Source organism: Sciurus vulgaris, assembly GCF_902686455.1.
Source record: "Sciurus vulgaris genome assembly, chromosome: 1".
Classification (NCBI taxonomy): domain Eukaryota; kingdom Metazoa; phylum Chordata; class Mammalia; order Rodentia; family Sciuridae; genus Sciurus; species Sciurus vulgaris.
The window spans coordinates 150,195,404-150,220,918 of record NC_136461.1 but is presented as its reverse complement, the minus strand read 5'-3'; the positions used below and the strand labels follow the sequence as shown (position 1 = coordinate 150,220,918).

General features: G+C 33.5%; 1 protein-coding gene across 16 annotated transcripts in view; it reads left to right on the top strand.

Moving 5' to 3' along the window:
• STAU2 (staufen double-stranded RNA binding protein 2) overlaps positions 1-25,515 on the top strand; it is a 344,586-nt gene that overhangs the window by 113,468 nt on the left and 205,603 nt on the right. For all 16 annotated transcript variants that reach the window (XR_013763894.1, XM_079140529.1, XM_079140527.1 and 13 more), the window contains 4 exons: positions 9,399-9,555; positions 10,878-10,985; positions 13,092-13,304; positions 21,282-21,419. Coding sequence is in view for 15 of the 16 variants with exons in the window: in XM_079140529.1 (XP_078996655.1) it covers positions 9,399-9,555; positions 10,878-10,985; positions 13,092-13,304; positions 21,282-21,419 (616 nt within the window). In the remaining variant the exon portion in view is untranslated. The remainder of the gene's footprint in view (positions 1-9,398; positions 9,556-10,877; positions 10,986-13,091; positions 13,305-21,281; positions 21,420-25,515) is intronic.

The following is a 25,515-nucleotide window of genomic DNA, read 5'->3' as shown; positions in this document are numbered from 1 at the left end:
TCAAGGACCATTTTCAGAGAACCCTTAACCAAAGATGGAATTCAATTATGAGATTTTTCTTATAACTCAAAGAAAATATAAACCATATTTTCAATAGTTTTCTTGACACTTAGGATTCTGTTACTAGATTTGGAGCATAGCATTATTTAGCGCACACATATTAAAAACTTAAAATTGTATTTTTAAAAACATTTTATACACGTTTTTGAAGTGCTAAGTATGTGTGTGTGCACATGTATGTATTTATTTGAAAATTGTCCTTAAGTAAATATCCAGCTATTCTAGTTTATGGAAAATACAATTTCTTCCTGTTTTGCTACTTCAATAATGTTGAGAAAGTTGATGCAGACAAAATCGTTTGTTACTGAGAACATAAAGCTTCTAGTCCAGTTATTCATCTAGTAGTTGGAGCTTAAATCCAGTTGATCTTTCTCTAAATGTAAAGATCTTTTCTTTTTTCATACTTATTTACTCCAATTTATAGAAATTACTCTATATACAGTTTTAAATTACATTTCTTAAAATGTGCATTTTTATTACATTCAAGATTTTAAAACTTTAACAGTACCTAGAGAGCACATAGACTCTTACCTATAAAAAAATACCTACAGCACCATATCCCAAAGATGTTTCATAGACACATATGATGGTTTACCATAAAAAGATTTTCATTACCAAGTTTAATTAAAATGCACTGTGTACAGAAACACTCTATTTCGCTTTTGAAAACTTTTAAGGCAACAGAAAGCCCATGAGAAAGCAAATTTGTTAATCTTATATCATCTTAATGATACCAAGAAAAGAAATTGAATATCCAACACAAATTAGAAAAGGAATAACAAAATAAATCTGAGGAAGGCAATTGAATGCTGCATGTAAACAGAAGAATGATAGAAAAGATCTTTAAAATCTAATATTTTGTTCTTAGGAAGAATCAGTAGAATATGTAAATACATAATCTAATAAGGTAAGTAAATATGACTTTTAAGTATAATACATAAATACATAATTAATAAGTAAATCTGGGTTTAAAGCACAAATATGCAAAAATACAGACTGCTAATCGGGGTGGGTAGGGAAGTACAGATACATAGGAAGTGAAAATTCTTGTAAAAGGCTGCATTATTCAACTTATGATAAAAACAATTTCAGAACTCAAATGAACTGGATGATTTTGCAGGAAAATATAAATTACCAAACTGACCTGGGAAGAATAAAAGAGAGATCTGATTGCCTTAGAAATAACAGAATAAATAGTCACACGAGTAGCCACCTCTGTCTTCCCCACCAGTCTGAAGAAAAGCAACTGGCCTAAATAGTTTCACGAAGAGATTTTATTAGAGCTTTCTACAACAGGAAATGAATCGTTTGGGGCCATTAACATTGATATCTAATTCAACAATGTTAGTTTAAAAAACAGAAGGGAGAACTTCAGATTAGTATTATTTATAGACTATCAGTGGAAAAACCCTAATTAAGACATTGGCAAACAGAATTTGGCAGTACATTGAAAGAAGAGTAACTATAATAAGTAGGATTTATTCTAGTAATGTAAAGTTGCTCCATTATTAGAAAATAGGTTAAAATTTACCTAATTAAGGAATAAGAAGTAAAAAACATTTCTGTCATGCAAATGCTGAAAGACATTAAAAATCCATTCTTGATTTTGAAAACTCAGTGCTTTATAAATAGATATTTTCTTAACATTGTAAAATAGAAAATATATACACTATAGATGCATACACACAAATACACACACACACACACACACACTCCCTCCCTCTCCCTTTTCTCCCCAAATCCTCTTTTGGAGGTATAGACCAACATAATGTAAGTAATTAAGTTGTGAAAAGACATAGGAAAAATATAGTTCAGGCTTCAGAAAGATGGAACCTTTATGAGAGGAGACAAAGAGTGAACAGAGGGGTAATGGATCTTTGCAGTTAAGTTGGTCTCCCAGACTTGTAGTATTTTCAACATTCCCTTTAGTAACTGATGTCCTACAGGTTACATTTGGCTTTCCTAGATCTTCAGAATCTGTGAGGTGTCTAGTCAGATTTAAGTTGTCTATATTCTGAGTCCAGCATGACTTCTCCAAAGTTTACAGTTAGTACTTCTGCAGTTTATAGTGCTCATGTATTCACTTAATGCAGAGGCATCACAGTGTAAAGGTTAAGAGAATGCCTCTGGACTGAGACCCCTGGAGCTCAAATGCTGGCTCTAGTTGGATGGCCTTGGGAAAGTTAATGTCTCTATTCTTCAGTGTCCTCATCTGTAAAATGAAGTTGGAGTTGCCTGGTGATTGAATGAGATTAGTATCTAAATGCTCAGCATAGTGTAGTGTCTGGCACATAGCAAGTACTTTTTTTTCCTTGTTTTTGCCTCAATTATGATAATAGTGATGATGATGATGACTTATCTAGATATGTATTTAGGGAAGGGGCAAGAGTAGGCTTATGTTGGATCTGAGTGTGGTACTGAGGGTGGTAGTCTTGTGTTGAGGCTCTTCGATGACATGTTCTGTTTTCCATATTGTCCTTATTTTGGTAGTATTGTCAGAGATATAGTACAAGTACTTTTTTCTCTTGGCTTATATTCTAAATTCTGTAAGTCATTACACTAGTTTATCAAATTTAAATTTGAACAGATTTATTTACTTTGTTTTGATAGAAACTACACTTGGTCAGTTAAATACTTCCTTCTGTTTTTGCCCCACTGCAACCAATTATTTTCAAAAACTTGAAAATATGAAAGAAGAGAATGTCATTTATAACCTTTTACTTCAAAACACTCTATCCTGGTTTTTAGTGCATGTCTTTTTGTATTTTCTCCCCCAGGCATTTAAGATAGTTATAGTGATTCAACAGATAGAAAAGAATATCGTTAAACGGTTTTTAAACTTAACTTTAGCAAACCTGTGAATCTCTTTTCATCAGTTCTAATATTTGGAATTCCATGAGAATTAATGCTGAGATCCCATAAAAGATATATTTCAAAATTTATAGATGTGGAGAGAAAGAACTGAATATCTAGACATACTATATACATACAAGTTTGAAAATGTGCCCAGGACTACTTTATAGCTTTATGATAAAACTTGTTATTTTTCTGTAGCAAGATAAAAAATTTGACTTAGCAGTGCCAAGGAATATACAGAGAATCAAAATAATCAACATGTCATTTGAATTCTAAGTTTTGGCTTTTAGAATTCTTTAATAATAGATTCTACAAACATTTTACAGATAAATAAACTGAGATAGAAAGGTTAAGTAACATTTCTGTGTTTAGTCAGTGTTAGAAATAAACATAGAATCCAAAACTTCTCTCTATAAGATCAGAAGATAAGATTTTCATATATTTTAGGACATAAACCTGTAGAGCATATATGAACATTTAAGCTGTATTGAGATTTATGAGTAATGCTATCAAATAAAATGAGGTAATTATTTTTCAATTTTTAAAAGTTCTAGTGTTATTTGGAATATGTCTTTCTCACCTTGTAAAAGTGATACTTAAGAAAGTGGAGATGTTGAAGAATAAAGCAGTCACAAAGATGATAGGGAGGACAAAGGGATTTTAGTTTTGTTTAGAAAGATAATACAAAGTGAGTTTAGAAACAGGGCATTAAATGGAGTAAAATTAGGGAACATGGCAAGGATATATTGTATAGAATGTTGTTATAACAAACAAATGTAAGTACATGTAGAATGTCCCCTTCACTTAAAAAAATAAAACTGTATAGGAATGAGGAATGTCAATTATTAACTCAAAGCATCCAAATATGCATCTGTTCTTCATTGTTATATTGTCTCATGTATCTTGAAGATAGACCAAATCTGAAGACTTTGGGGGACCTAAAGAAAAGAAAGAAAGCATTTTATTTTCAGTTTCGTTAATTTTTTGCAAGACTTCAGCAGATAGTGAACAAATAGCATGGTAAGAAGGCCTCGTAAGTAGTCTTTGAAAATTTAGACTGTTATGCAGTGTGGCACTTAGTGCCCTTCATTCTGACTTTTCCTTCTGTAGCTCTCAGCTCTATTTTGGGCTTGACATGCTTAGAAACATAGGCATTCATTGTGGAGTTCAACCACTAAGTAACATACCTCTGAAGTCCTTTGGTGGACCTTTTTTCAGAACTCTTGCATTAGATTCTCTGGCCAGCTAAATAGATAGCCAGTTTAATACATAAAAAAGAGAACAAGGCAGATGTGGGGGAAATTCTTAAGAGTTTCTTGAACCTCTGAAATTAGTTGCATTTGATTCCTAGCACCTGTGTAGAGGAGATTTGTTACCTCTCAAGGTGACCTTGGGGCCTCTCCTGTCTCATCAAATGGCTGTAAGGATTAAATCAGAAAGAAATATGAAAGACCTAAACATTATGCTATAAGGAATACATGTGACCCCTGTTTGAATGGTGTCTGAAGCAATTGCCCATTTACCCAATCTTGTGTGATATGGTGCTACCCTGGAGCAGTGGCTCTTAGACTGGTGGTGTTCACAGTCACCAGGGCAACCTAGGATTCACATTCCATTCCCAGGGACTCTAATTAAGCATATCAAGGTTGGAGCACAGGAATCTGCATTTTAAACCAGCACTAAAGATGATTCTGATGAGAGTGGGATCACACTTTGGAGGCTGTGGGTAGGAAAAACCATTTGACCCTTAAATAACCTAGAAGGGGTTTCCAGCAGTCGTCTTTGGAGCGTGGGCGATATGGGGATCTAAACATTGATCACAAAATTGAGAATAATCATTCAAGAATAGCTTTGTCCATTTAGTTAAATATCTGCTGGTTTGTAGGAATAAGAAATCATTTACTATAAACACCTTACCAGAAGTGAACTTCAAGTTAGAAACAAATAAAAATAGAAGAACTCCATTACATAGAGTATATCAACCTTTAAGCTAATAAATTTTTTGTGTTTCTATAACAAAGGAAATAAATATTTAGACACAAGGTCCTAATACATCTGTGTGATGAAGCATTCAAAATCATCGCTCTTGTAATCCAATCTGGATGCCATTAATGGGGTGCTCTGGTTAATCTTAATTGTCATGATGCTGAGAGGAGATGTGATGTAAAAGGTATTCAAGCCATGTGGGGTACATTATTAAGATTCATTGTTAAGAGGATGAAATGAAACTGGAATGAAACAAGTCAGGCGTCTGGTCTTGGTATTTCCTGTTGTTAGTGCTAGAATATTTTACTTTTTAATGTCAAAAATACAACACACTTTTCCCTCTGATATTTATATGACATAATTTATATGTACACTTATATCAACATGCACATACATACGCATAGAGCCATATTTGATGACCAAAAAGGAAGAGGCCCCAAGGGCTCTTTAGTGTGCAATTAATATTTTGGTCAGAAAATCAGCAGATTGTTTCAGTATGGTTATGTGTTATGACATCATATTCCAGTAAAGTTATAATGAACAGAAATTTTGTTTGTCTCTGTGGCAAACCGAAATGAGTTTTGTAATTGTCAGCAGGCCTTAGTGATTATAGTGGCGCCCACTCCCTCTACCATAGTTAAACGTCTGTTAGCATTCCAATTGTGGGCCTCTATTTTCAGAAGTTTATAATTAATTGTAAATATTTGCTCTATGGTGAAAGATCAGTTCAGGAGTAAATTTATGATTTCAAGTTGTCTGTTTTAAAATTTTACAGAACCAGTTAAAATATGCATAAAATTTTGTGGAGGTGGGAAAATTGAATTTTGTGGGATATAAAGTAAAGAGATAATTTGTAATCTTCATATTAGCCTGTCCAGAGTTCTGCATTAAAGGGATCTAAAGTAAAATAGGTAATAGGAAATTGTGTATGTTGATACCCTATTTAGTTAATGTAATCAAAGAACAAAAAAGATTGTACTTTTAGATGCTTTTTAGTCTTTGGACATTGAAAATACTTTTACTTTCATTGAATTTTTTCTTCCTTTAATTCTTTATATTTGCTAATTAAAAAATGAAAACATAGGACTTGATAATAAAGCACATTTAAAATATGTCATCTTAAATTAGTAGAGAACTGTATGCCAAGAAAATTGATTTTAAGAGTTTAAAATAGGAACTTTTTCATTTTTCTTACTTTGGATTTCTCCATTCCATTTGACACTGTTGATTATCCCTTTCTCTGACATAACGTTGTGATTTCTTTTCTAACCCTTTCTTTCATCTCCTTCACTGCCATCTATTGTTTCTCCTTCACTTTGATCATAGACATCAATCAGATCCCAGCCTTAAGGCTCTTTTTTGATTCCTTTTACACTTACCCTTTCCAGGTGTTTATTCACTGGCATGGTTTCAATTATTGCCTCAGTAATCTGCATCTTCAGTACCAATCTACATTTCTAGTCCTCACCTTCATTAAATGTTCTTTGATTAATTCCATCTGCCAAATGAATTTTCATACTATGGGCTCTATCTGTTTATCCCAACTTGACTATAGATCCCCACTATATGGATGTTTAGTAATCATTTAAGACATCATAGAACCTTGGGTCTGGAGTGTAGATTATTGAAAGAGTGCTTACCTAGAAGGTGTAAGGCTCAGGGTTTGATCCTTAATTTTGTAAAACAGCAACAAAATAGTATGACCTCAATTGAACTTCTCTTTGCTTGGAAGCAAACATTTTACAGCATTAGAGTAATATTTGACTTTTCACCATTGTCCTTACATCCAAATTAATCCTATTAATTTTGCTGAACTGCTCAATTCAAAGGTCATATTTCCCAGTCATTACTGCCCTTGGCTTATGACTGTCACTAGATACAGTCAGTCTCTCCTTCCAACTTTTCCCTTATTTAGCTTTCAGTAAAGGTACCATGCTTCCTTGGTTGTCTTCTTATTCTCTCCCACAGAATTCTCATTGTCTTAGAGCTTTAAATACCATCTACATACGATCTCTTTCCTAGAGTATAGTTCACTTGGTATCTCCACTTGTATATCTAATAGTTCTAATAATTTAACATCTCCAAAATAGAGCTGCTGGTACTCTCAGCAAATCTATTCCTTTTTTAGTCTTCAGTGTCTCAATGAACAGGTACTCCAGTTACTTAGTTCCAGAACCCTGAGATCATCTTTGATTCTTATTTCATATTCTATAACTAGTTCTTAGGTAAACCCATTTTGACTTTCAAAATTCATCCAGAATCCAGTGACTTCTCATCACATCCTCTGCTATACCCTACTTCTGATCACTTTTACTTTTCTCTGGATTATCTCAGCAGCCTCCTATTAGATCTCCCTCCTTGCACCATTGTTCCCCTACAGTCTATCCTCAACATACTAGATGGTTCTTCCAAAATATAAGTCAGATTACTTTTCTGTTCAGAATAGCTGACCATTTCACTCATGGTAAAAGTCAGCCTTAAAATAATTTCTAGGGAAGGCTCTCTGAAACTTGCATTTCTCATTTCCTAGTTTTCCTTTCTTCACTCCCTCAACTCTAGCCAGATAGACCTCCTTTGAGTTATTTAAACATGCCTAGCACATTCTTGCTTCATGAGCTTTGTGCTTGGTGTTCTCTCTGCCTTAATGCAGTATCCCAGATACCTTCATGATTTGCTTCCTCATTTATTATGTCTTGACAATGTCTGTTTCTTGGTGAAACCTTCCTTAGCAACTGTATCTAAAATTCACCTCTCTAATACTTCTGAGCCCTTTTTGTTTTTTCTTTCATTATCTCTATTGTTCTATATATTCTACGTATTTATCTTATTTATTGCCTGTCTTCTCCATTTTAATATTTTTTGTTCATTGTCATAGTCACCTGTCATGTAGAAGACACTCCATAAATAATTGTTGAATTGTGTTGTTTTGCAAATCTTCCTAATTTTTTCTTACTGTCTGCTAGATTTATTCTTCTTTTAGTCTCTTTTATTCCCTCCTGCCTGTTATTGCAGCTTTCCAGTTATACTTTGTTAACCCTGTCTCATTAAAAACAAACCTGCTAAAACTTTTAACTTTAAATATACTTTATTTCCTGCTTATGAATTGGCATAAACAGTGATCACCATCACTAATCACCAGAGAAATGCAAATCAAAATCACGTTGAGATACTTTTTACCCCAGTTAGAAGGGTTATTATCAAAAAGAAAAAAATAATGAATACACAGAAAGGGAAACTCCCATACACTATTGTATGGGAGTGTAAATTAGTATAGCCATATGGAAAACATTATGAAGTTTCCTCAAAAAACTAGAAGTAGAACCACCATGTGATCCAGCAGTCCCACTACTGGTATATAACCAAAATAATTGAGAACAGTATTTTAGATAGCTGCAACTCTCATGTTAATTGCAGTACTATTCCCAGTAGCTAAGATCTGGTTCAACCAGGGTGTCCATTGATGGATGCATGGATAAAGAAAACATGGTATATGCACACAATGGAATATTATTCAGTCATGAAAAGAATAAAATTCTTTCAAATGCAGCAGCATGGATGAAACTGGAAAACATATTAAGTGAAATAAGTCAGGCGCAGAATGAAAAGTACTATATGTTCTTACTTATGTGGAACCTAAAAACTTTGATCTTGAAGAAGTACAGAGAATAGAATAGTAGTTACCTAATCCTGGAAAGGATGTTAGGAAGGGAGGAATAGAGAGCACATGGTTAATGGGGTTCAGTTGGATAGGAGGAATAACTGCTAATGTTATATAGAGGGTCACTATGGTTGACAATACTTAATTGAATATTTCAAAATAGGATTTTGAATGTTTCTAGCACAAAGAAATGATACCTGTCTAAGGTGATACATATGCCAGTTATCCTGATCCGATCTTTATACATTGTGTATATGTATTGAAATGTCAGTGTATTCCATAAACATATAGTTGCTATGTGTCATTTAAAAACTAAAAAATGGAAAAGAATTGGCGTAACTCCCTTTTCATTCTTCCATTGACTTCGATCTCATTAGTTTGTATCATACTAAATCCATCTCCTCTCCCACATTTCTGATTGTAACTGCCTTCTGCTAAAAGCACCATAATCTGCATGTTGTCACCTAAATGGTTCATCTGTCTCCAGTTTGCTATAGCTCCCCATACTTAGTACCAAACCATTCTGCTCACTTCTGCAAAATCTGATTGAAGACATGCTAGGAAGTCTTCTGTGATATAACTAAATAATTTTGCTGTATTCATTTATGTTTAATGTTGTACTCTACATATGTTTTCGATGGAGAACAGTATACACTTACCTTTAGGTATATTGACACACCTTTTATCTTTTTATGTACATTCATGAGGTTAAAATTTTATTAGAACTAGTAAGAGGATATAGTACAATTGGTAACGTTTTTGATAAAGAAAATCTTATTAATGATTATAAAATAGTTTTATTGAACTAACATTAGTTGTTTTCATTTTCTTATTTTAGGTATCATTGCCCAATGCCTAAGATCTTTTATGTTCAGCTAACTGTAGGAAATAATGAGTTTTTTGGTGAAGGAAAGACTCGACAAGCCGCAAGGCACAATGCTGCAATGAAAGCCCTTCAAGCCCTGCAGAATGAACCTATTCCAGAAAAGTCTCAGGTGTGGTGCTGCTGCACATGGCTGTCTCTGTCTTATACTTCCCCAGTGAGATTATTGATCAGACAAATAAATACACTTTATAAATATCACTAATAAAGAATACTAGAATGATAATCTGCTGAGATTTGCTTCTCAGACTACTTGTCTTGCTACATGAGTCTTACCAGTTCCTGCCAGTGTGACCCTACCTTTCAGAACTTTAGTCCACCTCTGGAATTCACCTCTTAGGTGGCTCAGACTTTTGAAGGGTCTGTATAAGGATGAGAGGTACCATTCATTTGCCTTGCATTTAATGCTACGTTTATTGAGCATAGATTACAGTTATCAGAACCAAGAAATTTAAAGTGGAGGAGATCTTTATGGACTTTTGTGTCTTATTTTATAAATGAAGATATTGAGGGTATTCTTGAGTAATCTCACATATTATTGTAGTTTCAGCTCAGGCATACCCTACAATATATTTACCTTCTTATTGGACTTCTGCACTTAGTTATTTCAAACCTTACAGTTTGGTTTCTACAATTAACCCTTTCCCCAAATCTATTGGTTCTCCTTGTTTGAGATTTGTTTTAATGGCAGACTTTGGTCTTTTTTTGCTTGTGTACTTTTTTCATAACTCATCTATTTTCCCCTTGGATTATAAGCTTTTTGACAGCAGGAACACTATCTCTTTATCTCTAATACTTATACTATGCTCAGCATATATGAAGTTCTCTGGAATTATGTGTTAAGTAAATGAATACATGAATTGGTGCCAGTGCCAAATGTAGAACTCCAATATCTTGGTCTGAATCCTGTATTCTTTCTGTAACTTACTGTTTTCATAGGTCATATTTGAATACCATGAAGGAATTGTATAGGAGCAAGGTGTGAGGGATGGTGGGTAGAGAGCTCTCAAATAGAAGAATTGGTTCTAGGAATGTAGGATAAATTCTTTTTTTTTTGGTGCTGGGATTGAACCCAGGGCCTTGTGCTTATAAGGCAAACACTCTACCAACTGAGCTATATCCCCAGCCCAAGTAGGATAAATTCTGAAAGTACTGTATGGTTGAGTAAAAGATTTCCAAACTCATCATTAAACGTTTGGCGTAAAGTTAAAAAAAACAAAATAAAAAACAAACAAACAAAATGCACACACACAAAACCCTCTAAAAACCAAGTATATAAAACCTGGCAGCAAAGCCATTGACTATACAGGAATTCATTGGGTACAGTCCAGAATTTGTTATTTTTTATCGTATTTTAGCAAGGCTCTCTTGATTGTGGAATATGTGCAAAGGTTGTTGAAAAATTAATGTTATCCTATTTTTTTTGCGATTTAGAATGGTGAATCAGGAAAAGACATGGATGATGACAAAGATGCAAATAAATCTGAGATCAGCTTAGTATTTGAAATTGCTCTGAAGAGAAATATGCCTGTTAGTTTTGAGGTATGTACTCATAGAGGTCTTTCAATTTTTTTCTTTTTCTGGTTATTTTAAATGAGCAAACAAAATTAACTGGTGTAGTAGAATACTGTAACAGTTAATATGCTTCCTTATGTTCAAATTCACTATCTTGAAATGATCTGGGCCCTGGGGAAACTAGAAATTTTGATAATATCATAGATTCCTGCTGATCTCTTTTGTCCTTTTTATATTAAGCTATTTGTATACCTGATATTTCAATTTTCATCATGAAATCTATTTTCTGAATACAAGATAATTTGGTGTTTTAAGTAAGAGAAAATAATACTAATTTGATTCTATTTAATTCAAGTTAATATTCAAGTTAATTTTTAGTGACACATTTATGTTACTATTCAGTTTGTTTTTTTAATTGTGTGGAGGCCAAAATACGTTTAAACTTTTTTTGGGGGGTGGTGCTGGGGATTGAATCCAGGGTCTCAGCATGCTGAGCATGTACTCTACCACTGAGCTATATCCCTAGTCCCCAAAGTGTTAGCCTTAAGCTAATAAATCATCAAGAAATAATGAAATTGCTCTCTAAAACTGAATGAATGTATCATACATTTATTAAATTGCATAAAATTTTAAAGAGAAAACTTAAAAAACTATTATTTTAATACCTTCCTACTCAGATATCACTGATTTTACAGCTCGTGTCTAGAAAGTGGGCAAGAACCAGGAAATATGCTGAAATAGTTGTAGAGAACTTTTCTTCAAATTGTACATCATCCTCTTACTAGACAGCTCCCATATTGTACCTGTTGGCAGGATCACCTGAATTGGACTGAGAAACTGTACTTTCTTCTTGGACACAGTTCTGACAAGTTGGGTTATCTGATTTCTTAGCCTGTAGCAGACCAAAAGAAGCAAAATGAGGAAGGCAAGGAAAGAACATACTTGAGGTCTTATTAGTCCCAGCAAGAAATGATAGGGAAAGTGGGACACCTATAAAAAGTAATCAGCATATACTCAAAAATTATTGGTGTGTAGGATCTTTTAATGACTACAGTAATAGGAACAGACAGTTTTGTAAGTCTTTAGAAATCCTTGGGTACATCAGTATATTATAGTATAGAATATTTGATGTTCATAATGATGCTCTTATGTGGTTAAATATTTAGTATTCTCTTGTTAAGTTCATAAAACATACTTTTTTAAATTTAGAAGCATGTTCATCAAAGTAAACTGTTGGCATTTAAACTAGTAAAATTACTTGGACAGTATCTTATGGTAAATTTCTTATTCCTAATTATTTGGATTATTGAGATGTTATATTATTTCCTTCTTTTCTCCTAATTGGTATCCCATATTAGAAGACAAAATTTCAATGTAATGTTAAATGATAAACGAAATAGTGTATCTTCTATATGTCAGAATTTCAAAGGAGACTAAAGTTTTGAATAAACAGAGTTTTAAAGACCTCTTTTCCCCCAAAGCTAGTGTAATGTAAAAGTAAGAAGAGGATTAAATAGGATTAGGGAACATTCATAGCTGACAGATTCATAATTCATTACTCTAGAAAGCTAGGTATTATTGCATATCAATATAAGATCATGTAACAAAAGTAAATATTCCTTTCTGTAAAACAGCCATTGAGGGCACTGTCAACAAGAGGTTAAGGCAAGATGCTTCACAGGTTATGGATTACAATAAGACATCATCCTTGTTCTTGGGCAACTTACCCTGACAGAAGAGAAAATTGGATATGTATACAATTATATACAAATTGTCAATTTAGATGACTTATTTAGTATGGTGTCTAATTTAATGTGGCATGTTTTATATTCTTAATTTTGTGTTCTGTAAGACAAAATTATGGGGAAACCATAATTAGAATTAGGTTTTAAAATTGTAAAATGCAGTTTTGACTATGAGTATATTTGTTTAGATTTCTTTTACTTCAATTCAGTAAGAATCAGATATGTCATAAATGAACACTACTGGTATAGTTTCATCATAGCTTTCTTAAATACTATAATTTTGTTGTAATTATGAATATCAGTTTTGATTATGATAAGAATATTAAGAGATTTGTGCTATAAAAACATTTGAAGTGCTATTACTTAATATTTTACTTATATTCAATAGGTTATTAAAGAAAGTGGACCGCCACATATGAAGAGCTTTGTTACTCGGGTATCAGTAGGAGAGTTCTCTGCAGAAGGAGAGGGAAATAGCAAAAAACTCTCTAAGAAACGTGCTGCAACCACTGTCTTACAGGAGCTTAAAAAACTTCCACCTCTTCCCGTGGTGGAAAAGCCAAAACTATTTTTTAAAAAACGCCCTAAAACAATAGTAAAGGTGAGTATGTACTTGTGAACATTAGTCAGTTTTACTAAATAAATAGTCACATGCTGCATGTCATTTAAGTCAGTATTGGACTGTATGCATGATGCCATGTGGTCCCATAAGATCATAACAGAACAGAAAAATTCCCTATTGTATAATCTTTGTACTATACTTTTCTGTTTAGATATGTTTAAATGTATAAATATCACTATGTTACAGTTATTCACAGTATTTACTAAGTAACATGCTGTATTGGTTGTAGCCTGGGAGCAGTGGGCTATACCATATAGCCTTATTGTATAGTAGGCTACACCATCTAAGTTTGTGCAAATATACTCTGCAATGTTAGCAAGCAATGAAATCACCTAAGGATGCATTTCTCAGAATGTACAAATGATATATGATTGTAAGATATAGACAAAAGTATATCTGTATATCAAAATGATGATGATAATAACAATAATACCTTAGATATTCATAGCTTTTTTTATGGTTTAAAAAGTGCTTCTCAGTTCTTGTCTCCTTTAGTATAATTTTCATCATGACCATGTAAGGTAGATATGATAATGTCCCTCATTTTACAAAAAGGTTTACAAAACATGTTCAAAGAATTTGCTCATTGTTATTAAGCTATCATGTGGAACAGCCTGAACTGCTCTGTCTAATCCAGTGTTATTTAGTTCACAACACCACCATATAGAAACTTGTTAGAATATCATGAAATAGTAACAGGACACAGAGTAATAACCATGTCAGTAAAACTAACAAGGATCACAGCAACAGCAAGTAGAAATGATAAAGCACTCTATGTACCAGACTTTGTCCCAGAGCTTTGTGTGCTTATCACATTTAATCCTCAAAGCAGCCCTGTGAAGTTGATGGTATTATTTTGTTTCTATTCATTTAGGTATATATACCCGCCAAAGAAGAATACACAACATACAGCTTTTTAAGACGTTGAAACTATTTATTTTATTGGATCATATATTATTTATATTAAAAAGGAAAGAAAGGCAAAGTTCAGAGGAGTAGATGAATCATCATTGAGTACAGAACAGTGCCCTTAATGCTCAATGTGTGTGACATGAATGGAGCTAGAGTTGTGTGTTTCTAGAGAAAATCTTTAGTTGCTGCCTTTTCAGTTGCCATTTCAGCCCCACTGGTTTAGCACATTTCTGATTAGATTCTACAAATTATGGATTGCAGATAAGAGATATAATTAATTCTTGATGAATTTCCTTTGTTTAAATTATACAGTGGCCCAATTTCAATATTTTTATGGGTTTAATACTGTAGTTAATTGCTGTATTTAAAAATATGTACCTACATATGTGCATAAATAGATAGACATAAATACTTATTTTTAATGAATGCCAGCATTATTTGACTTAGAAGAAGTTGTAGGTTATATATTCACTGAAATAGCATTCTACATTAGAGCTGAGGTAGACTAAAAATAAAAGGTAAATAGATCCACTCATCATGAGTTATATTGATTCTGAAGAATACTGGCATTCTTTCATATGCTGTAAGGGAGGAGGGTGTAGCTATTAAGAGGATGACCTTTGGAGTCAATTTTGAGCATGAATCCTTGTGACCTGAGCAAGTTATTTAACTTTTCTAGTGGTATATCTCTTCCTTATAAATTGGGAATAGTAATTGTACTTGCTAGTCACATTGTTGTCTCAACTGAAGCAATGCACAAAATGCATTAAGTCTATATTGCTAATAATAGCAATGAAAGTAATAGTTACTCAATAAACATCAACTATTAATTAGTACTTTGTTTCTAATAACTGTCAGTTCACATTTTATAGGTATGTGAATATATCCATGATGTATTTATTTTTAAATCCTTCAATGTAAAAAGATATAGTTTTTCTGTAATGGAAAGATAGTGCTTTACATTAAAACGGCAATATAAAACTGCTTACAATGATTTCCATTTATTCTATTAAACTAAATCTAATCTTAATAAATTCAGAATTTGAAGCCATTGGCTAGGAAAAGCTGTCTATATTTCTTAAGTGGTAGGATGTAAATCTAATTTTTGCTTCAACTATAGCTGTTAAAAACAAGATTATTGTTAAATTTTATCTCCTAGAGGCAAAGGATGGGAGAAACATTTTAAATTCTTAAAATTATTTGCTGCTGCTTCTATAAACATATTATTTTGGAACGTCCTCCTATCCATCATTCATATTTCGGCTTAAACTTGACTTTTTCAGGGAACCCTTCTATGATCCTCCTCTGCTCCCAGACTTGGTTACCCCCCTGCATTTTTCCTTATATACATCACACTTGGAATTACTTCTGCTGTGTCTGTCTTATGTAAAATAAATCCTGTAGCTATCCTCTGAAACGAAATCTTTTTTTTTTTTGAAAAAGCAGCATGCATATAATGATTTGGACTTTGTAGAATTTTAAGCATAATTGTACCTTATGTGCCAGTAAATGGGTCAGTTTGGAACAGAAACTGGCATTTTTCTCATTTCTTTCTATGTCTTATACATCTAGGGTATACTGTTCCTTATTTTTAATAGAAGTAGCGAAAATATCTGATGATTTGCTTTGATTTTATTTAAAATAATAAAACTATCACACTGTCTCATCATTCTCTTGATCATTCTGGTGTAGCTACATCTTAAAGAGATGAGACCGTTTGTGTTAACTGAAATCCTGTAGCAGAGTCCGATTTCAGATCCTGTCTTGTTTGACTTTAGTGTCCATTTGAAACTGGCTAATTTTGAACTCCTTTTGGATTTTAAATTTGCTCTATGGAGTTATGCAGTTAACATGTAAAACTTCCCTGATGATATCTTTGTGTTCTATCCTGTTGTTTAATACATTTCTTTTCTACAAGATGAAACTTCATAGAAGGCTTTCCAATGCTGGACATAAAATTTTCTGGATATAGCTTTCATAAGACTGTTCTTACTGGTTTGTAGGGATAATCTAACACTTGCTATTCCAGGACTTAATTGTCAAGGACACTGTTAGTTAATTTCAATCAAAGAGAGAAATCAAGCCATTCTTATTATTCTGAGGATTCCTTCTTTATCCAAATTGGATTTATGTATATGGTTTTTTGTCTTTGGAATCTATATCAACAACAGTTTCTTTGGAACTTTAAGACATGCTTGCAAGAGTCAAAGAGGAAGATACAACATACCGTTGGATATACATGTTTGTTTATTTGAGCATCTTCATGTGTTAGGCATACTTCTTTTAGTGCCAGACTCGAAGCTTTTCTTTACCTTTTCTCCCCAGAAGAAGTCTTTACTTGTCAATTATTGTTTGTGTTTGTCTTTTCCCATCACTTCATTCCCTTTATAATTTGTTCAAATTTTATTTTTGGTATGCGAGTAGAAGCAGGAAAGTATTTTATCAAAAACGGAAAGTCTCCTTTGTTCTTTCTCTCCCTCTCCACCTTATCCTTGTGATGGTGAAGTTTTTCTTTTTCCTCTTCCTCTTTCCCTAGACTGCTCTTTTACTGATAGGGGTTCAAGTTAGTCTTAGGTGTTTCCAAGCACTCGTCTTCACTCGACACTGTGTATTAGGCATCATTGCTTAATATTTCACAGGCGCCTCAGACTCTGTGTCCCAAACTCTTCATGTTCCCTTCTAACACCTTTCTCCCCCGGCATTCCTTATCTTGGTGACTGGCACCACTATCCAAACATGCTGAAACTGAAAGCTGGAAGTCATTTTAAACTTCTCTTTTACCCTTTATATCCAATAAATCATCAAGTCCTATTGATTCTATCACCTAAATATTTATTTAGTTGGTTCTTTCTGTCTCTTCTGGTCAAATTCACAACGATCTCTTGCCTAAACTACTATGGTCAGGTTTTTTTTTTTTTTCTTTGGTACTGGGGATTGAACCCAGGATCTCTTTCCCACCGAGTCACATTGCCAGCCTTTTTTTTATATTTTATTTAGAGACAGGGCCTCACTAAATTGCTGAGACTGACTGAACTCACAATCCATCTGCCTCAGCCTCCCAAGCCATGGGGATTACAAGTGTGTGCCACCTAACTGACTTTCCTACAAGTATTCTGGATTCCAAATGATCTTTTAAAAAGTGTGTTCTTTTAGAAACATCTTTCCAGTCATGCCATGCCTCTGCTTACTGCTTAGTCTTTTATTTGTTTTCCATCACTCTTTGGATAAAGTCTAGACTCCTAAACATTGTTTAAAAGGTTGAAGGAACTGACCTGAAGGCTGTACCTGCAGCACCACATGGACATTGTCAGGACCCTGAGTGCCAGTATTTATCAGCAAGAGCTAAGACTACACAGTGTCTCTTACATAAGATTAGTGTAACATGCAATCTGTAATATAGTGATTGTCTTTGTCTCTACTACCTACTTAAGAATAAATTTTCAGGGTTGGGGATGTAGCTCAGTTGCTTGCCTTACATGCACAGGGCCCTGAGTTTGATCCATAGCAACACACACACACACACACACACACACACACACACACACACAGAATAAATTTTCACTGGTGGAAGTAAAGTTTCAGCCATATGATATATGCAGTCCTTCATTTCTAGTAAAAACATAAAATGAGTTCATATGCAAAAAGAATATTTGCTTTATAAATAATACTTTATTTTTATTTTTTTATTTTTACAGACTGCATTTTGATTCATTGTACACAAATGGGGTTTTTGCTTTTAAATCCTAATACATGCAAAAAGTTATTTATAAACTTGTATGTAAGTTGAAAAGCATGATAATTAAATGTAAGTAAAACTATTGTTCATTTTGAGTATAGAGCATAGAACTTGAGTATAGCATATAGAAGGAACTTCAGTAAGGTTAAACTTTCAGCGTGTTCCTCTTCCATCACATCCTTAATGCCACCTCTCTCAGGCAACCACTTTCATTAGTTTGTGTGTATGTGTATATATATATATTTTTTTAGAGTTTTGAAATGTTTCTTTTTCTAATATGTATATGCATATTTATGTTTACATGTAGTATAGTACACATGTTTAAAGTTTACTTTTTGATATGTTTTGATATGTACACACTTGTAAAACCATGACCACAATCAAGATACTGAATTCATTGGGAGGCTGAGACAGAAGAATCATGAGTTCAAAGCCAGCTTTAGCAAAAGTGAGATGTTCAGCAACTCAGTGAGACCCTGTCTCTAAATAAAATACAAAATAGGGCTGGGGATGTGGCTTAGTAGCCAAGTGCCCCTGAGTTTAATCCCACAATAACTGCCCCCCCCAAAAAAAGATACTGAATTCATAAATTGTTCCCCAAAGTTTCCTCATACCTTTTGGTAATCCTCCACCCTCAGTTCCCAAGAAACCACCCTTTTTTTGCCGCCTTCTTTCAGTCAGCATGATTATTTTGAGATTAATTGATGTTGTCTCATGTCTGAATCATTGGTTCTATTTTATGGCTGAATAGTACAGTATTTCATGGTATGGATATATTACCATTGGTTTATCCTTTCACCTGTTGTGATATTTGAGATGTTTCTAGTTTTTTGTTATTGCACATAAGAGTCAGTGTGAACATTTGTATACAAATGATCTGTGATCATATGCTTTCATTTCTCTTGGTTAAATACTTTGAATAGAATGGTCTAGTCATTTTGTAAGTGTATATTCAACTTTTTAAGAAACTGCCAGTTATTTGTCAAAGTACTACCACTTTGCTGTCTCATTTTGTTATCAGCCTTGTCTAAGAATTCCAGTTGTTCTACATCTTTGCTAAAACTTAATAAAATCAGCCTTTAAAATTTCAGGTGTTCAAATACATGTCTATTTGTATCTCACTGTAGTTTTAATTTAAAGCTCCCCAGTGATCCATGATAGCGAGAATTTTCTATGTGTTTAATGGCATATGAGGCTTGATAAAGTGTTCAGATCTTTTGTCTACTTAAAAAATTTTGTTGCTCACTTAAAAGAATAATCGTACATGAGAGCCTTTCTACATTCTGGTAGAAGTCCTTTTTTTTTTTTTTGGTCCTGGGGATTGAACTCAGAGGGCACTCAACCACCGAGCCATATCCCTAGCCCTTTTTCTTTTGTATGTTATTTAGAGACAGGGTCTCACTGAGTTGCTTAGTACCTTGCTCTTGCTGAGGCTGGCATTGAACTCGAGATCCTCTTGCCTCAGCCTCCTGAGCTGCTGGGATTATAGGTATGTGCCGCCCTGCTGAGCAGAAATGATTAATTTTGAAGATGTCCAATTTATTATTATTTACAACTGTGATTTTGGCATTTTTTTTCTGAGAAATTGTCATCTAACCAAACCACAAAAATTTCCCTTATATTCTCTTCTGGAAATCTTGGAGTCTTAGAAATTATGCTAATGTTATGCTTAACATTTTGAGTTAATTATTTTTATAAATGGCATGAGGTATGTATTGGAGTTCCTTTCTTTTTGCCTGTAAATTGTCCCAGCACCACTGGTTGAAAAGACCACTCGTTCTTACCAAATTGCTTTTGTACTTTTCTTGAAAATTAGTTAATTCTCCGTGTGTGTGTGTATGTGTGTACACGTGTATGTGTATTTCCATATGCTAATTCTGTTCATTGATTTCTTTGTCAATTTATATGTTATTACTATGCACACTGTCTTAAATACTATAGTTTTATAATCTTGAAATCAGGTACTCTGAGTCTTCTTTTTTCTTTTTTCAATGTTGTTTTGGTAATTTGTCCTTTGTATTTCCACACAAATTTTAGTATTGGCTTATATTGGTAACATGAGACCCCATCTCAAAAAAAAAAAAAAAAGTTTCTGTTACTTCCCATTCTGACCAGTTGGTGCTGGCAGACTGTTTAATTTTTGATAAACTGGGTGTATGGGTTTTTTTTTTTTTCCCTTCGGTACCGGCATTTGAACTTAGGGGCGCTTAACCACTGAGCCACATCCCCAGTCCTTTTTGTATTTATTTAGAGACGGGGTCTCACTGAATTGCTTAGAGCCTTGCTAAGTTGCTGAGACTGGCTTTGAAGTTGGAATCCTCTTGCCTCAATCTCTTGAGCTGATTGGAATCACAAGTGTGAGCCACTGCGCCCAGCCTCACTGTAGTTTTAATATGCATTTTTCAAGTTCTAATAAAGCTATCTTTTCATATTTTTTTCCCTTTGTGGAATATCTGTCATCTTTTTGCCCATTTCTCTTTTATATTGTCTTTTTCTTAATACTACTTAGGAGTTTTTAAAAACAATTAGAATACTGGATTTTTAAAAATTGTTTTATTTATTTTTATTTTTATTTATCTTTTAATTTTTTACAGACTGCATTTTGATTCATTGAACACAAATGGGGTACATCATTTCATTTCTATGGTTGTACATGGTGTAGATTCATACCATTTATGTAATCATATATGTACATAGGGTAATGATGTCTGTCTCATTCCACCACTTTTCATACCCCCTCCCTCTCATTTCCTTCTACATAAAGTTCCCCCATTCTTCTCTCACTCCCCATCCTGCCACCCCCATTATATATCGTTGTCCCCTTATCAGGGAAAACATTTGGCCTTTGGTTTTTTGGGCTTGGCTTATTTCACTTAGCATGATATTTTCCAATTCCATCCATTTATTTGCAAATGCCATAATATTATTATTCTTTATGGCTGAATAGTATTCCATTGTGTATTAAGTTATATGTGTGTTGCAAACATCTCTTCCCATTCCATGGTTTATACTCTCACATTCTTTTTGGTGAACAAGAAGTTGTGAAGCAACTATACCAGACTGAAGAGTTGAATCAACTTTTTAAAACATGATTGAGCCAATTTATCTATAATACCTGTAAATCCAAATCCCATAAAAGCCTTAGTTATGGGTCCATTTTTATGATTTTCTTCATAAATCTTCATAAACAACTCTCTCATTTCTCTAGTTACACTTGTGGGGTGTAGCAGTAGAGGAGAGAACCATTGTTCTTTAAGGATATGGTTTTCTAAGCTTATTTTGAAACTTTTTCTTAAATTGTCTTTTAGGCTGGACCAGAATACGGTCAAGGAATGAACCCCATTAGCCGCCTGGCTCAAATTCAACAGGCCAAAAAGGAAAAGGAACCTGATTATGTTTTGCTTTCAGAAAGAGGAATGCCTCGGCGTCGAGAATTTGTGATGCAGGTATTTCTAACCTTTGTGTTAAAAACGTATAAAGCTGTTGAAAACATTTAGAAATACTCAGGTTGGAATAGAGATATGGGAGAAAGACAAACTAGAACTTGATAGCAGAAATTAAAGCTGTGTTTACATTTGAACTATTTATTCCCTCCAGGCTCACCTATCAACTTTATGGATACATACAAGTGTCAAGGACAGGTTAGAATAGACAAGATGAGTATTTGAAGGGCCTGTGAGTTCACACAGGTTATGTACCTAGAGTTTATCATTTAATGTCTATCTTTTAACTTTGTGTTACATTTGTGGCCAGGGTCCATTAACTGCTGGGAATTGGAGACAAATAGAATTAGAAACAAAATTTGGAAGGATGGATGTAGTAGATGGAGCAAGGCCAAAATCACTAATTCTTGGGCTTATCAGGAAAATTAGTCAGGAGAGTGAGCTGCCTACCTAACTGGTGGGGACTGAGGGACTCAGAATTGCTTGAGCAATCTTATTGCTGCATTGTGCATCCAAGAACGTTGAAGTATGCTTACCTTGTACGTTGGTAGACCATTGGGACTAGGAATGAGGTGGAATGCTTAAAATATCCTCCTTTTCAAACTGTAGCTACCCAGTTTTCATCTGTCAATTCAAGCCATGGTTTTGAAGAAATCTTGGTTTTAATATTTTATTATGAAAATTTCAAACATATCTAAAGGTAAAGAGAAGATAATATAATGGACCCCCAATATATCTGTCACTCAAACACAACATTCAAGATTTTTGCTACACTTGGTTTAGCTGTTTTTCCTCCCTCCCTTTCTTGTTTTTTTTTTTTTTTTTTTCTTCTCTGCCTTCTTCCCTGAAGTATTTCAAAACTAAGTTATAATCACATGTCATTTCAACCTTATATTTTTGGTATAAATTTTTAAAAATATGGCAGTTTTCTTACATTAGACATCACTAAAACCTTCTAATGACTTATCTGTATTTATATTCTCTTTATTGACTTTAACCTGTTTTTTAAAAATAATTCGTTATAGAAACTTTTTTGTAGCCAAACCCAAGGATCTCATCTGTCATGTAATCCAGATAAAATGAACAGTTGTTCATTAAGTGCTGATCATGTGGCAGACATTTTGATATTCAAATACAGTATTTCCTATTGATTTAATTTTTCATGCATAGGTAAGTTTTACTTTCCTTCCTAATTTGTAATCTCTATACTACTTTATCTCCTAGTCCCTGATATAGTGGTTTGTACATAGTAGGACCTTGACCTACATTTACTATATATTTGTTGGCTACTCCTAAGCCAGCAGGCTTTTGTGGGAAATGAAAATTTACAGTGTAGCTGTAGATAAACCACTGCTGAGAACCTAGATGTCCAAAGAGAGAGAATTCTTCTGTGGTTCTAAATACATTATTGTCTAGTTGTCATCAGAACCCAGAATAATGTTGTTCTAGTATTTTCACTTGGTAAAATATATTGATCATTTTTTCCTCTTACATCCTTAGCTTTTAAGAATTCTAGGATGCATTTTTTGAATTCCAAAGGTTGAAAAAAATAACCTAAATTTTAGTCATATATTAGGAATATAATCTAGTTTGGGCTTTATTAAACAATTCCTTTTCTATGGAGTGTATTAAGTATCCCTTTTGAAAGAGAAATGTAGAGTATCTTAGTCCAGCTTCCATTTTATGTGTGTTCATAAGAATTCTAGTCAAATGGGAACATTTGGCTTTGCGCTTAAATGTTTTCAGATTGAATTCACATTGTTTTTTCCCCTTTTGGAAACTTCAGTGGATTCATTACGATATTGCAGCAACTTGATCAAAGTAGTTTTTGTGTAAATTCCTTAAGTATTGTTATTATATGTTATAATTGAATGTGGAAGGACAACATCTAGAGATAATATGCTCATTCTTATCTATCAACAACAAAAATATATATAAAAAAAGAGTGAGTTTGTATGTTATAAAATGAATTCATTTACTTATGTTGATTACTAGGGAAATAAAAATCTTCTGATGACAGTATTTGAGGAAGTTAGTTCCAAAACAAATTTCTTTTTTCTTTGTATTTGGAGAGAAGTATGTTCATATTTCAGATAGAGAATAATGATAACTAAATTGCATATCAGCACATTGTATTATTATGTATTGTGATGTTAACTTTCCTACCTGTGATTAAATTCCCTAAGTTGTTAAAAATATATAAAATTTCAGCAATTTTAATGTGTCTGGGTAAAAGAAGATGAATTAAGTTTTTGGTGAATGCTATTTCAGAACTATTTTTGGTTCTTTGTTTTTTGAGAAGTTGATTTCAATTTAATCATTTGTTTAAAGACAAAAATCTGATCATCTTAAATTTACTGCATAGTAAAATAATTGAGCTCCTTTATTGATTGAAATCAGCATTTTAATGTAAAGATCCTATTTGCAATACTTACAAAATTTGTGAGCATTCTAGAAAGATGATTTATGAGATTTACTTATATTCTTACTTGAATTTCGTAATAAAATGATAATGTGAGTGATCATTGTGTTTGTCAGCACAGTGGTCTTTCCAATACTAACAGATCACTCTTGAGATAACTACCTGAAAACTGTTGAACTATGCATTTATAAAAACTTGTGTGTGACAAAGGGTGAATGAGTAGGAAAGTGATTCTGGGAAACACCTGTTCTAGAGAAAGTTAGTCTCGAAAGTATCAGAATAGGTCAGATGGAAATCTGGCAGATGCAGATACATGGTAAATGCAGATATGAAAACAGCATTGTAGCCAACAAGTCCAAGATTGGAGCCAGGAACCAGAAGGCATCAACCTGAGTAGATAGATGAGACTTAGTGATGCTAGTAATAGAATAATTGAATGAGATTGAGTGAGGTGTGTGTAGTATGTAAAAACAGATGAAAGCTCTTTTGCCATTATTTACTACTCAGTGATCTTTTGCTTCTCTTTATTTTGGCAATTATTTTGATCCTCAAAACAGCAGAGGAGGCTTCTGATGCAACTGATCTAATTTTTCACTTAAAAAAGTATTACAGCAACAAAGTAGGTTTAGTGAAGCTGGGGTACAAACCAAGCACTGGAGAAAAAAAAAAAAAAAAAAAAGAGCTGATGTGACTCTAGCCAGGGATTCAAGCACATTGTCCACAAGGTCTGTCTTGATAAGTAAGGTCTGCTTCAGGCAAACAGTGATAGGACAGGTAACATGAGTTTGTCCAGCTCCAAGGATCTGCTGTGACTGTATTAAAGGTCACTGTTTCTCAGAATGAGGCCCATAGATGACCACTAATTTGTCATAATGTGGTAGTTTCTGGCTTTAGAAGAAAAAAGAATAACATGTTTCAAAAACATTTCATAGATTTAAACTATATGATTTGTGATAGTTATTACAGAAATTCTGTAATGAATCCATTTTTAGTGTTTCATATGTTACAAGAATTGTCATTTAGTTTAACTCGACTAAAATTCTGTTGAAGGAATGTATTTGACATATCATTCATGTTTATGTTTAGGTTTGTATTTAGTTAAACTTGTGTTATGCATTCCTAATTCCTTGAAAGTGGTTGGTTCCCTGACGCTTTAAAGTAGTGATGGAAATAGTAACACAAATAAAATTCAAAATAATAGTGTAAAAATAAATGGCCAACAGTACTCAGCTGTGGATACCAGATGGGAATCTTGTTTTTTCTAGGATAAGTGAAACAACCAAAGTTAAGATTTCAGACAGGAGCCCCCCCCCCCCCACTCCCCCCCGCAAAAAAAAGAACAGTATGATTAGTATTGTCCATAAACCTAAAAGCTGGATTTCTTTGTGCTACGTTTGTATTTGCAGCTAATATCCAGTACATTATCATTGTGCAGTATTTCTTAAAGTGGCATGAAGCTAGTGAAGCTTTCTATTTTTGTGTTTTGTACAAAACACATTGACATTTGGTAACACAATTCAACTTTTCATTTGTGGGTCACCTGTTCAGCTCTCTTGCTCATTTTTCTATCAACTTTTTAAAAAATGAATAAGGTAAATTTATAGGAATCCATTATATATTCTGGATGTGAGCTCTTTGGAGTTATGTAGCATTTCAAGTATCATTCCCTGTGCTGTG